Below are 15,906 nucleotides of genomic sequence, written 5' to 3'. Positions count from 1 at the left end.
AGCACGCCATAAACAGACAGAGCACACTAGGGATTGTCGCTTGTGGCCCAAAAAAAGACTCATAACTAATCTTCAATAATCAGAAGATACTATGACATCTAGGAAACCGAATGAGCCCACTCTAAAATTATTTAAAAAAAACAAATAAGAAGTAAATTACTGTAAGTTTTTCCAGCAAAATAACAGATACTAATGATAATGAGATAAAATATGAAAAAGAGAGAACACTGGCATTTTAGAAACCTTATGTGTTGTAGAAACCACTATGGTCTTACTGTGATGCTCAGTGTGAAGGGATCTGATTAGTTAATATGAACTGTAGGGATTTTGTCAACTAAAAGTTTAGGAAGTACATGAAGAATAGTTAAAAAAATTAGAGATTGCTTTAATAGAATATCAAAAACCACATAAGAAACTGCTACTAACAGGACTGGTGTTTTAACTTGCTATTGTAAGTTTTAACTAAAAGAAGCTTCAGTGAAGTGTTGCTACCACCTTGGAACACTGAATTTTAAAAATGTTAGCACACAGCTGACTTGTACCATATGGATACTCACCTGTATTGTGGGCTTCTAGTTGTGAAAGGGAATTCACAGCCACTTTGCATAATGAACAGTAAAGTAGTTTTTTGGCTTTTTCCTCTTCTGACTCAGTGACTGTGTTAGCAGCTCCGTTGGTGCTCTTGGAAGATGAGGCAGGTGCTGCAGGCGCCCCTCCAGGTTTGGGAAGAAAAGGATCCACTTCTGCATTGGACTGCTGACTCACACCGTTGGGTTTTTCATTCCCTTTATCTTCTAAAAGAAACAAAATCCATCTGTTGTAGTTTTATGCCACACATACAAAAAGCATACAGCAATAGTCCTGTGGGTTTAGTAAACACAACACAACAGGGGGCTAATTTATCTCATTTTATAAAAGAGAGCAGCATCCTTGAAATCTTGTTAAGAGTCCTGCCACGAAATGTGTGTAATTTGACAAAAAGGGGTGATTTTCCTGTTTTTAAAGTTACCAGTGAATACCAACGAGTTCACCAAATTCCTGCCAGCTGCTGCTGCTGTTGTGCTGCGGGCATGGCCAGTTGAAAGGAGCCCAAGCAATACCAAAGGAAGCCAGGCTTAAGGACTGGACAGCACACAGAAACGAGCAACGCTTTGCATTGAGAATTAAAAAATATTTCTCAAAAGGTTTACAGTTGCCGTTGGAAGGGCTTGAGTTTCTCAAAGACACTGGGAGGACACTGAAAGGCTCCACCATCATTTTAACATACATCCCTCGTTTCAGTTCCAGGAGTTATGGTACTACACATGAACACAGTTGCTAATCATTTTAGGTTTTTCCATGAACAACTCCCCATATATTTATGGATCACAGGTCGCTTCTGTGTGCATTCAGTGCATTCCTTTGTCACTTCACAAGCATGAGTCAATCATCTGTGCTCCTATGAGGCAGGTAGGCAGGTATTACTTCATTTTGCAGATGGCCATCAAAAAATGAGAGATAAAATGTCCCAGCTGTGCCTACAGAGAAACTTTGTGCCAGAGCCAGTGTTTAAATGCTCCCTGCTTACATGCTGCCCCTCAAGGGCTCATTGCATTTGAAGCTGTTCAGCTTCAGGCTTTGTGACCACAAGCCAGATAAGCTGCCAGCAGTAAAACAAGCTCTGTCCAAAACAAACACGGATTGGGAGGGAGACAGTGCAGGGGTGCTGGTATGAGCAACCCCAACAAAACAGACATGCGAAATGACTGAGTATGTGTCACTTTGAACAAGTGGAATCAAATTTCATCATCTAAGCAAATACGAAATCTACATAAGAGCAGCCTCCCCATTTGAAACCCATGGCTTAATCTGAAATAGAGTTGAACTGACTAGAAAAACTAGGCTCTATTTGAACATTTATTTTTTAACATGGACCATGTTTACAGCTACCAGACTCTGTCTTAATGTGCCTTTGTGTATCAGGCCAAGACTGTGCTACCAAGAACTCTGAAAACAAGATTGTACCCACTCAAGCAAGCACTTGAGAGTGTGTATGAGCTATGAATAGCCATCCTGAAACTAACCCCCACAGCTGTTGGCGTATTTCCCAGAAGTGCATTGCAGTACATCAATTTTAGATTGTTATAAACCAGGAGAAAGAAAATTCTAATAAAAGAACTATTATTTTTTAAAATACCAATAAAAATACTTTGAAATTACACAATATGAACTATACTAAACATTGAAAATAATCAAGTCCAAAGACTGCTATTATGACCAAATTAATGTTAAAACCAGATTCTGAAGGTGTTTTGATTGACAAAGTACAACAAAAGAAACTGATGTTAAATTGTACTTCATAGGCTACTCAACTTTAAAGTCTCCATAGTAATAAGTCACATCTGCAAAAATCTAAAATACTTTATATGACTTATGAGTCTTCATAAAATACAGTTTCAATAAATAGCATTTGCTAACATTCTAAATTCAAGAGTTTTCCATATGGAAAATTCTCAGAGGTGCTAACATCTACAAATGAAACACAATGAGCAGCTGTCATTTGCAAATTCACATTACTGAAAAATAGAATTGTTGTTTTCGTTTTTGTTCTATGCAATATTATGCCAAACTGCAAAAGGCATAACACCAGGATACATGTGAACGGAAATGGAATCAAGGAAGGTTCCACGGGATTTTGCTTTTCAGGCCTTAAAGGAAAAATACACCTACATAACTGCCGGCTGTATGTTAACATATACCAATTACACTTCTAGTTTGGCTTTGGGGTTTTTTTATGTTGTTCCCCATGTATTTTTTTTAATGTAAGGATAAAAATTTGGTGCTTTTGAAACACCTCCTGGAGATAGAGACCATCACCCCTGTGCAACAAGCACAGTGCTTACCCTCCTGCCCACAGCCCCTGCCTGTACTGATCTCAACATTAACCACAACAAGAGGGAGCAGACTTTATTGGTTTTGCCATCAAGTGTCTGTGGAGTAAGATCCCGAGATATGAAAGAAGATCCATTTTACATGGGCCACCAATTACCATCACAGAGTGATGGTTTTCCAGCGCTGAATTTAACAGATGATTGAAAAAATTACAGATCTCATTTCTCATTTCTCCTCACTTAGCTAGCCAACAGCTGATGTAGTATGTTGATTTTTATAATACTCCCCAGATTTACAGTGTTTTCACTATTCATATTCCAACAATTCTACAGTATATACACTAACAAGAAAACTTTTACAAAACCAGAGGGAAGTTACCAGCATGCAGCTGGGCTCAATTCTGCCAGTATTGCCGCTTTTGGAAAGAACCTCAGTTCACATAATAATTTCATCATTTGGAAAGCTTCCTGACACAAATAAGCTCTTCATCGATGGGGGTGTATAAGGAGAGACATACTACCCTCTATGAATTAATGTTTCCTTCCACCATTCTAAATGTTTAATGCAGAACATCTTCAAAGATCATCATTATAAAGGTTATTATACAGTTGAACTCCCACAGAAAGTACAGGGAGCTAAGTGCGTATTTGTCACTGCAGTGGGCCCAGAGCTGCATTTTCCTGGCTTCTAAAATCAGAAAATTGCACTTCTCCAAATGGGCTTTTGATAACAGCTTACTGTTTCAATCCACATAATTCAAAACACCATTACTTACAGTTTTATGTTTAAGACAGAAATGCCAACTATTCAACAGTGCAAAGCACAGGAAATGCAAATTGCATGTCTATACAAAGCACAAAGACGATTACTCTTTTATTTGCACTTATAGCACAGAGCTAACAATATCTGCATGCCGAAATCAAAAAATGGAACTGTTAATGCTGTCTGCATACCCATACTTCCCAACTATCACTATCTTATAAAATAGATGTGACTTGTGAGATGCAGTTGTAGGATTACAGCCCTTTTGCAGTTTCTGAAGGTATTATTGAGATAGGCTCAGATTTGCTCTAAACTCCACCTGGCTCACGACCAATAGAGCCAGGCAGAGCCCAAAGGAGTGCAGGAGTGAGTCCATCCTGCCTGGACCATGGGCACACCAGTTTCTGCTGCACAGCTTAGCATGAGACCAGGGCAGTACCAGCCTATTGCCTGAAGGCAGTAGCTGTGATTCAACCTGCATCAGGGTCAGGCTGAAACACTCACACCAAAACTCAAGTGCAAGAAGTTAATTTCAAAACTAATTACTACTATTTACCTATGTTCCTTTTCCATGCAGAAAAGCCGTATTTCATGTGTCTTAAATTCTTCTCTTAAATTCCAGAAAAGTAAATTGATGATTCAGGTTCTTACTGAAGCCTGGATTTATTTTGAAACAAAGCCCAGGGAAAATAACTAAAGCAAGCTAATTAAGCATTGCTTTGGGCTAGGTAATATTAATGCTTTTCTCATCCATTGCATTATTTTAATTCTGCTTTGAAGTTGTTTTCACATATTTCTGCTTGTTTGACTCATGCTTGTGTCAGCACCATGTTAAAATTCAAGACTCAGTAATCTGATCAGTATTGCCTCATTTTGAGTACCAAAGCCAGGACACTGCAGGGCAACACCTCACAAAGTCAAACCCACAGGTTCTACTGCTTCACTTCTACACCTGAAGTGACTCACTGACCTTGGCAGGTCATGCCACTCTCACTGCCGTTGCTGTGGTGTAGAGAAGAGGTCCTCCCCATTATTGGCTTTTTTTTTTTTTGAGTCAGTGATGCTTTGGTCGACATTAGAAAAAAGTTTCATTTGGACTTCATAAACAAATCATAAATGCTATTTTCAACAATAACAACAAAAAAGTAACTTAATATTCAGATCCTTAATTCAGAACTTATATTCTTGATAAAACTAAAACAAATGTGAATTTAAAACTTCTATATAGATGTAGAAATCTGATAAAGATTTTCAGTATCAAAATATTTAATGCTACTTACACCCCACAACATGCCTATCTGCCCAGTTTTTATCACTGATGATACATAAAACATCTCTACAATCAAGTTCTGTTCCACAGCAGATTGTTCAAACAGCAGTTAGAATTAAAATATCCAAGGTACTGATGGTATGTGATACACTTGCAAGAACCCTTCCCAATACATGTGCTAAAAGCTTTCAGATATGAAGTTCTGCTATGATCCCAACAACCCTTACAAAATTGTCAGGTTTTCAAACTGAAAAATTTTCTGCTGTATGTAATAAATAAATTTGCTCTTGCTGTAACAGTAACAGAACAATATTCCAATTACTGAAAATACATATTTTGTGTGTGTCTTCATGTAATAAAAAGGTATTACTTTGCACTTGCCTGCTTCTCTTCTCCACCAGAAACTGGAACTATTGCGCACATTCTGTGCTGAAGGCTGGGCACACAGAGAGGGAAGGATCCTGGAACTAAGAACACTGCCCAGCACTGGCTGTGATGCAGCTGGCTCTGCACTGGGAAGGGATCACACCGTGCTCACAGCCACCCACTGCCCAGCTTCAGCTTCACACCTTCCCTTTGCCACATCCTTCACTGCTTCCCCCAGCTCCAGGCACTGAGCAGCAGCTGTGCACAAAGTGCTGACAGCAAAAGGGCAGCACAGCCACTGCAAAGCGGCCACTGCTGCTCTACAACCCTGCACTGGAGCTCTTTTGTGAGCTTCACTCATTTGCCATCCTAGGTATAGAAATCTGATTTTATATTTCTTTTACCTGCTTGCACAATAGTGCACATTACCAAGTTAGAAGAGATCATAATGGAAAAATTACTTTTGGCAGTAAAATGTTAGTTATTCTCCATTGCAAAGGTAAAAAAATAGTAAAAATATATGTGTCTTTTCTTCTTGAAAAACATGAAGGAAAGAGCCACGCAATACCCAGTGCAATTTCCAGTCTAAACCAGTCACATCATTTTTTTCCTGTGTAAATTAATCACTGCATGGTTATCAGGGCCATACAACCCATGAGCACAACTGATGCACAGTTAGGGGCAAAGCCTTTGGGTCAGTCAGCCTTGTTTATGGTGGAGCCTTATGATAATAAGATAAGGCCTTATAAGGTGCCTTATAATAATAAGATGATAATATAATAATAACAATACCACATCACTGCTGAAAGAACAACCTTTTTAAAAAAGGACTGCTTGGTAATCCTGTACATTTTCAACTGATTTCTAACTAGGTCACTTCCTATGGAAACTAAAATCCAAAGTGATTTCTGAAAGTAAATGTTAATATTTTATTTTTGGGATAAAGATTGTCTTGTGATGATCTTGAGTCCACATCAGCTGTCCTACAGGGAGCTGCTATTAGTTTGAAGTGTTGATTTTGGAGACTAAGAGAGAGTCTGAGGAAACGCAAACATATCTCCCATACTGGTAGAGCTGAACTGAGTGAAGCAGATTATCAGGTTCTCCCTGTAGTTTCAACAGCTCCATATATGCCTGTGAATATTGGGCTGCATTAAACAACTTTTGTAGCATAAAGTGATTACAGAATGGAAAAAGGAACTCCATGAGTTTGTCAGAGTATTAAATATTCTTGCCCTGAACAACTGCATAGTAAAGGTAAAATAGGTTGCATTAATTTCACTAGCAAACAATCCAAGAAATTTTGCTGAAAAGTTTATCAGTGAGACTCTATTAGCATCCATAAACAAAATGTAAAAATTTGTCTGTTGAAAACCAAAATTGTCAGTTTAAATTTGACATGCTAAATGCTTGGCACATGCGAAATAAATCTAAAAAGTGAAAAATTTAATTACATTTTTTCCCACACTTTACAAAATATGCCCACTGACAATGCTAAAGATAGGCGAGTTACTCGAAAAGTTACTTAACAGTTACTAGTTAACCTCTCTGTTCCAAGCTATCTGCACACAGAAGAAGTTGTTCCCCAGACCAAATGCTCAGTTTAAAGGCAGAGATGACCCCTGCAGACAGGTATGAAACCACAGAGAGACACGACACCAGTCACTGACACAGGCACCATTGTGGCAGTCAAACTGCTCACAAGCATTTTCCTGTTTTTCAGTGCATCACAGCAAAAGAGAAATTTGTAAAGGTGAGAATGAAAGAAGTAAGTTTAGCAGCTGATTGCAGGGAATTCTTTACAAATAGTTTCAGGCAAAGCATGAAACCGTATCAGAAGCTGGTTTCAAATGGCTTTGTGTGGTAGGTGCAAGACAACATTTGAAAGTGTATTACGAAAGACATACAAAAGTATGAAGAGCTTTGAAAGTGAAGGACATAAATCTGGAGAGAGAAAAATCAACACCTCAGAAATATTGTAATAAAATTTGCAGCACTTAAACCGAAAACCATTTGAGAGATCACAGTCAAAGAGATAAGAAGCTTGGCTGAATGTAATTAAGGGAGATGTTAAGAAACTACAACAAAATAAAATCAAGGTGGGGAAAACTGATTTAGTCACACTGTACTTACTTGTAGGACTGCCTAACCAAACATTAGGATCTACCCTGGAACAGAGTCCTGGGGATAGAACAAGAACACCCACAAATAATTATATTAGAAACAAGAGCTGCTGTACATCTCCTTGGCCTGAAATAAGATTTGAAGGGAGGAGATCAGAAGTGACTGAATTACCAGGATGAAAAGAAGGGCCTCTTTCAGCATATTAGCAGAAAAGTTATTGAATAGAAAGTCAGACAATAGCTCCAATAAGAAAAGCAGGTTTCAAAACACTGCTCTTCACAGAAAGCTTTTTCTTCTGGTTCACAGTGCTATCTATAGAGGAATAAAGTACACACAAACACACAACAAATTGTTGTTCTTATGATGGAAAAGATGAACACTTAGAGTAATATATGCTGTAAAGACAATAGCAGGATGGCAATTAAGTTACTAGAGGTCACAACCTTTACAGATTTGTAAGTACTCTGTTCCTGCATCTCAGCACCACTCACAGACCCCCCCAACAAAACAAACAACAAAGAGCATTAGATTATTTCTTCACACTCATTAAGATGGAGTTAGCAAACTTGGATAAGGTATTCCAAAATAAGTTTTGTTCTATCTGCACATTTGCTGAATAATGAGACTCTAATGGCTGTCAGACAAAATACCTACTTTCTCACCAGTTGTGGAGTCTACTGAGAAATGAGGCTGAAAAACCCGTAGGGCTCTGTTCTAGAAAAATTCCACTGCAAACCTACATGCAAATCAGACAGCACAGTGTATCTATTAACCCTTTGGTTGCTTTTCATTTTTGTAAAATGTGTTTTCTTGTACTTCAGGCAGGTATGAAAAAGAGTTAAATTTTACATAATGAAATAAATCAGTCTGACACACACTGAAGAGAACAAATTTTGTCTCTATACAAAGATGAGGAAAAAATGGAAGTTATAAATATAAAGCTTTTCCTCTCAAACGCAAATGTGTCCTCAAATAAGCTACAACATATTTTCTCAAGATACTGAAGCTACATCAGGAAATGTCTGGATGGCTGTACAATATTAGGTGAACTTGGTAGCTAGAATGATTATTTGATTAACTGCATCGCTACACTTCAATAGGCTGAACCCAAATTTCTTTTTTTACTTCAGAAGTATCACTTCCATGGCTGTGTTACAGCAGTGATGCTGACAATTTCTTAGATACTTTATTTCTGATTTGGCATACCAAAGGATGCCTCTTACAAGGGAACCTGCATTTTCTTCAGAGTATGAAAATAATTCTGCTGATCTGAATAAAGTTAAAAAAGATTTGCTCCTGCAATTTTGGTTGGATTTAATTTTTCTGAAAGTGGACTGATGAGAATTAGAAAATATTCAGAAGTACATGAAGCTCTGCAAGTGTAAAACCTTGCCTTGCAAAATCCTGTACCTATTTGTACTTACTCCTTCCTGAGCTGAAAGTTCCTGCTTCTTTAATTACTGCATTGTCAGCGGTGATCCTGCTGTATTGCCTAGGATTTTTAATCAATTATTTACACATTTGGAGATTCTTAGGGAATTGGTTTATGTTGGCTGGCTAGTGCTTGTTTTACAAGACAAGATCAAGAAAAATCGGTAGGCACTCACCAGCAGGGGAAGAAAAAAGATATGTTGGTACATACATATAAAACAGAGTAAAATAACTGAAAAATTGTTATGTATCAAAAAAGGGCATTTCAAAAGTCTCTTATTTCATACTTCAACACAATGCAGTTTCTCAGTGCAAAAGCTACAGAATAACAAGGTTTGATTTTGCACTCTTGTCAAAATGCCAGTGTGTATGCAATACTTCTAGAGAAAACAAACTTTGAACACTCAAGGCCATTTGCATTGTGCCTCTATGTCATCTGCTGATCTTAATGATATTTTACAGAATGCACATTGTATCAGACTTCTCTTTGCCTAATTTGAAAAAAGATTATCCCAATTCCCAGCTTCCTGCTCCTCTAATTTTTAGACCTGTTACTTCTGGAGAAAATCAGCTTGTCTACAAGCACCAATACAGAGCGATTTCCTAGTGTACAATGCCAATATCTATGTATTTCTCAGTGACATGTTGACAAGTTGGGAAAACTATCACTAGAAGTTTTTTCATAAAACTCAAATATCAATAGTACTACAGTGCTGGCAACTGAAAACAAGGAGGATCTATAACACAGATAGCAAGTGTGAATGTTAATTTAAAGAGTATCCATAAACTGAGATGATCTTAAAGCTCAGTCTTCCTGAGTCCTGTTGCTTTATAGCCAAGCATATTTACTTTCATCTTTTCTGAGCTATGCCAGTCTGTTTGGGCTGGGATAGGAAAATTTGTGAGTTGGAAAATTTTAATACAGTGCGAGTAACGCTTGAAATGCAGTATAAGATTTGCTATTACAAAATATATGGGTGAAAGCAAATGTTTTTGCGAGCTATAAACTTATCTTTTTCTGGCACCAGACATCTATTATTTTGAAAATATTTTACACTCCCACTCCAAATTCTGCTACATCTATTTCTGACATCCTGGAATGCAAACTTATAGTATTGCACTGTCTTTTAAACTTTAATAATGCAAGAATGCTTAGAAAAATAACTTTCAAAGATTATAAAAAGCATACAGTATTTTACTCAGAGATAGTTCACTTCTGCTTAGTCTCAGTTCATCATCTCAGCTGTAAAAATAACATTGGCTCCACCATTTATGAATCTGAAATATATCACTAGAAACATATTTCACTTGCAGCTTGTGCAAAACAAAAATCTTAAAACTCTATGCTCAGATGCTGAAGTGCTTTAGAACTTAATATGAAATTTATGGGCATCTAAATAAAAGAATCAAGGGGAACTGACACACTCTGTAAGTACATTCTCATGGGCCTGTGTCTGAACTGCTTGCTCAGTACTTGCCCAGGCAGAACTGCAGTTAAAGCTAATTATGAAACACTCGTCTTCATTTCAGTTAAATGACATCTGTAATTGTGCATTCTCATCCACTTCTGTAGCAGGCTTGCCTGAGGACTGTGAGCATTCTGTCGTGCCCTCAAGGTCTGACAAATAAATTGCATTTCAGATATAACTTGTCTAACTGACACTAAAATATTTTCACTCTCCTTGAAAGCAAGTAATAAGGAAATAATGAGTAGCCTAATGTTTGCATAAATAATTTTTCTGCTATAAGGAATGAAGTAGATTTTTCTCTTCACCACTGAAGCAGCATTTTTCCTGACCCATTCTTTTATATTTGGTCACTAAATTCATTCAAGGGCTCAGAGAAAAGGAGAAAACTTAAATTTTGCAACTTCAACACAGCCTTTAACTTCACACAGCTGAACACAGAGAAAACTTTACTCAACAACCAATTGTATGAATAATAACCAGAATCCCTTTATTCATTCTCTGGTACCAGTGAAAAATACACATCTGTTATCAGAAGAACTGCCTTATTTCCTTAGGAATATGTTGCTTCAATATTTACTGTGAAAGTATTAAATACAATTGAAATTATTCCTCCCAGGGTTGTTAAAAAACCCAACAGAACCAGCAGGTATCTTTTTAGCAAGTTATATTGTCATTTCATACTCACCTTACTATCATTCCCTTATGACATCATCCTATTAAAAACATCCTCTCAGGATATTCAATAGGCAATCCTATATTTGATCATTAACAGAACAAACAAGAAAAACAGATGCCTGATTTCACAGTATTAAAGAGGTGCTGAAAGACTCAATGTATGTGAAAGGATTCTTTAAATGACAAAATATATCTAGCTAAAAAAAATCCCAGTAGCTGAAGCATCCCTGGCCCTGATTCCGTTGTCCAGCAACACCAGTAGAGTCAATTTTGCTGGGCCAAATGCCTATCACTACTTCTCAAAGAAAGAAAAGCTTTGTATCATTTTAAGAATGCTGGTAAAAAAATGCTTTGAAATTCATGTTTTTAGAACTTGAGTAAGTTGAATTACTAGAGGTATTTCGTTTTAATGATACAGGACATGAGTGCTCAGGCACAGAGCAGAACATCCAAAAGAGTCTTATTTCATCTTGCAATATATTTTTGATCCAAAGCTTATGCTTATTTTACTGCAAGAAAAGCAAAACTTTATCATTCCTTCCAAGGAAAATCCTGGTTGCATATATTTCTGATTGCTACAAAAACTGGAGAGAGAAGAGAATTTTGGCCTTTTCCAGTTTGAACAAGAATTGCAACAGCTCATCAATGTACATGTGTCAGCTGCAGAGCTTGTTCCTCAGTTAATGGCACCTATAATCAGTTTTCAGTTGAGGTGCAGAATTTGAAATGCACTAGCATTACAGACAGACCAAAGACTTCCCAGGAGCTTATCAACAGCAAAATACACAGTATGACTGGTTTTCCATTCAGATTTAGACACACATAGAAAGATGAGGTTTGAATATCCACTTTTGAAAAGTATGAAAAGTAAGGTTGGCAGGGAAGGAAGTGCTTAAAGATCCCAACCTATTATAATGATTTCCTGTTCACAGACTTTGACTTGCTAATTTTTCTTTTGGCTCACCTTTCATCTTAAAAGTATAAACCAAACTGCAACTTCCTGAAAGTGCTGTTGAAACAACCTGCCAGAAAAGGCTCAGAAGCTATTAACTATTAAATGAAATACAGGCATTGCATGTGCCATGGATGTAAGTACACATACGGTACTTGCAACAGTGTAACTGATGAATTTATGATCATTGACTAATAATATTTTCTGTTATCAATTGTAAAAGCACTGTAGTCAAGCAGAAAATTCTATACAGTGCTATTACCTCTGTTTTGGGGGTAGAGTGTCTACAGAGGGCAATATAGAAGGATCTTCATATGGCTGAATCAAAACATGGAATCAGAAAGGAACAAAGCTTACCTCAGAGGATGCAATGGAAAAATGCCCTTGAAGTGCCTCTCCTTGGTGGCTGACCCAGACTGAATTTACTACTTAGTTGACGGTAAGCAAATACCTTTATCTAACAGGAATATGCCTGTGCTTAGCAGGCACTATCTGAATCCACATAAACACAGATGCATGGTTATTTTATGGAGTTCAGCTTCAGCAGAACTCTTTATGTCAGCATAAATGTGAAGAACTGATGAGGCTCATCAGTAGCTTTTGAAGGAGGCCAGACAAAAGCACCAGCATCTCTGAAGGGCATAAGGCAGAACCTCTAAATGCACTCTGGAAGACACCAAGCCAAACACATCCTTGTCCTGTTCCTCTCTTAGAGCCTCTCCCTATCCCTGCCCCACCCTCAATTCAACTTTGTCACAACCTGCTTTGAGGTCTAGAGGACTTTGGTACATTACATGAAATATAAGAATAATTAGAAGCATTGTGCCTTTGAGGTCCTGATAATGGTATCTGAGTGACAAATAACCTCGAATTTCTCAGGACAGATACACCACAGTTCAGCTGGGGAGGTTATATGTCTCTGGCTCCTAGCTGCTTCTAAGGGGTCATATAAGAAACAGTTTATTTGAGCTATGTAAACAAGCTATTTCTTTAAAATGTGCAAAACAAGGGGATAAATGGAAATAAATGTTAAGGGGAAAAGAGATTTTGCTATGAGATCTGGTATCATTTTTTGCATTAGTCCAAGTAAAGAGTTGCATATGTAAAGGTTTAGAATTTGAGCACTGGCAGAAAGATTTTTAACATAAGCAATGAGAGCAAGAAGAGTAAGGGAGTGTCCTGATGGTGGACTCACGAAATAAAAACTGAGCCCTCCATTGGGACATTTCACCTCATTGGTATTTGATGAATACACAGCACTGGCAATGGGGACTGAAGGAATCCAACCCATGATAAGCTTCCTGAGTAAACGTGATTCAACATGCTACACACTACTTTAGGAATAAAAGCAGTCAGTTTTGTTGTGAAAGCATTACACAGAGAGCTGTTGATGAACTAGAACCCACAGACAAGACCACAAGGTCAACTTTTCTAAGTCTGATATAGCTTGAAGTTGCCAATCCTACCTAATGGGACAACTAATTACCATATTCCTTCCAGCTGAACAAAATGGGGTTTCATACAGCATCCAAAGTGTTTATCTCTACCTACTAATTCCCAAGTACAGAGTCTTCTGCTACGAAAACTGAACCTGAAATGCCCATACCTATAATTTCACAAATGGGCATGAGGCCAATAGAGCATACAGTGAATCATCAAAGGCCAAAATTTTTTTTTATAATCTGAAATATGATTTTGACTCTTGAGTAGTTTAAAACACTTGCATTTACTTTCCAATTTTCATATCAAAGCAAAATGCAAAGAAGTTGATACCACATCATTTGTATGCTTCATTTTGAACTATTTATTTTGATTTAGAAGTAGGATCAAAGAATTCCTCTTTGCTTGATAAGTAAACAGTGGCATTTCAATCCAGTAATTATCATATGCATTCCTGAAAGATTCATCACTGTAAGCATCTAGACTATGCTGACCTGGGGTCACAGACACCATCTTCTATTGCATTCTTAGATCTATATTTAAACCACACTTCAAATATTCTAAACTATGTTGGGTACTGGTTATTACCCTTGCCCTTTCCTAAAGCAATGCCATACATATATCTATCATTCTGTGCAGGCATCCTGGAAACCCTGGGCTTCCATTGGGACGGAAGGGAATCTTTGCCACTATGCTGAGTTTGCATGGCTAGGCTGTGGTAGTGGGAGGGCTACAGAGGTGGCTCTTGTGAGAAGCTGTCAGAAGTTTCCCTTATGTTTGACAGAACTTGACTCATGAGCTCTTTGCTGTGTTTTCTCTCCCCTGCTCAGCTGAGGGTGGGAGTGGTAGAGTGGTTTTGGTGGGTACCCGGCATCCAGCCAGGATCAACCCCCCCAGCAAGAGCAGCTCCCAGTGCTATTAACACAGCTGGTCTGTAACCACATCTCGAAGCAGCTATGAAAAAGCTTGCAGGGTCACAGTAGTGATTTTCTAGCATATAAAACTGTTATATAGCCATTACTGGACTTTTCCTGTGTGGTTTGAGAAACTGTGTGGGAGACAGGTTACAGATATATCTCCTATGGCCACCTCCACTCTGCAAATACTAGTCAGGACAAGCAGAGATGGCCCAGACACAGTAGGAGAGCAACAACTTTGTCACACAATCTGTGGTGACTTTTTCCTGTCTGCACAGTGAATGGGGCAGGTTGGTGGTGTTTATAAGTACCAATAAATGTGTGTTTCCCGAACAGCAAGGAGTTGTGAGCTTAGACAATGGGATCACACAACAAACACAGAGTGCAAACTTGTTGAGTTAAACCCATTGATATTCACTTAATGTGCAGCCACCTGCACCATTCCTGCACTGTGGCTTTATCATTAAATGTTTGCTGATGATCAATTTACAAATGCCATTTCCAAGTCACACTGTACTATTTACAATAGCAGGGAAGAACTCTCTCTCACAATGTCATGCTCAGACCACAGTCAGGCCTTTCCATTTGGCTGATGCCACTTTTGCCTACAAGAGACCCCGTTCTTCTGGAAATATCCCAGAAAACCTTAAAGATTAGTTTGACTTCTTTAGCTCCACCAGCAGCCACATTTCTCAAGCAGAAAGGAACAGCTGTAGAGAGGTCACTGCATCATACATTTTGAAAAACAAGGCCTGGATGAATTTCTGTTTTGCCTTTGATAGACTCATCACTAGCTGAGCTAACGGTGACATTATTTTTCCTATTAGTACTATAGTGGTGACATCTGACAAGTAAGTGTTTTGGACTTCATGCTATGTCTGACTCAAAGAACCCATGGCTCTGTAGCAAACTTAACCTGACATTTTAGTTCAATATTTAACAACTGTTCTGTCTGGAGAGCTCCAAATCATTCATCATTATCTCATTCAAAGTGACAGCACATCAGAAGGGGTGCTACTCATGCCTGTTGTGCCCCTTTATTAGCAAGGCCTACATAAGAGAATAATTGCAGATTATCAGTTTACTGTAATGCTCCCTACCCTTTCTGCACTAATACCCGTGGAACTACAGCAGATAAAAAAAGATCACAATAACTTATAACTGTCTTTTCTGTTGAGCTTCTCTTTCTACTCTTCTATAGCCTAGAAAAGGACACCAGAAATTATTTACTACTTGATGAACATTTCTCAGGAACTCTCCAAAGTACATTGGCTAAACAGCAGCTTCCCAAGTGGTGGAATTTAATTCTCTTCTTTGATCTCATTTAATTTCTGTACTTCTAAAACAATTTTTTTCAGATCAACAGCACACATACACACTTTCAACTGTCCCATACCAAACACTAATTCCCTGGTCATTCAGGAGGTCAAGCAAAACAGAGCTCACGTGGCAGCATCTTTCAGGATAGAGCATAAGCTAGGACTTCCACCTAGGTGCCAGTTTTCATCAAACTTATAGGATTTATAGGACTTATTTATAGGATTTATGGGATCAAAATCTCTACATCTCTTTTTTGTTTGTTTTTGCACACTAGGCAATAAAGTCAAAATTGTGAAGACACAGCCAGAA

At 38.0% G+C, this 15,906-nt stretch overlaps 1 protein-coding gene across 11 annotated transcripts in view; it reads right to left on the bottom strand.

The window, feature by feature from the left end:
- ZNF385B (zinc finger protein 385B) overlaps positions 1-15,906 on the bottom strand; it is a 151,539-nt gene that overhangs the window by 4,992 nt on the left and 130,641 nt on the right. For all 11 annotated transcript variants that reach the window (XM_064718872.1, XM_064718881.1, XM_064718873.1 and 8 more), the window contains one exon: positions 558-794. In XM_064718872.1, the coding sequence (XP_064574942.1) occupies positions 558-794 (237 nt within the window). The remainder of the gene's footprint in view (positions 1-557; positions 795-15,906) is intronic.

The sequence above is a fragment of the Zonotrichia leucophrys genome, chromosome 7 (assembly GCF_028769735.1).
Source record: "Zonotrichia leucophrys gambelii isolate GWCS_2022_RI chromosome 7, RI_Zleu_2.0, whole genome shotgun sequence".
Taxonomy (NCBI): Eukaryota; Metazoa; Chordata; class Aves; order Passeriformes; family Passerellidae; genus Zonotrichia; species Zonotrichia leucophrys.
This window is presented reverse-complemented; position numbering and strand designations above follow the sequence as displayed.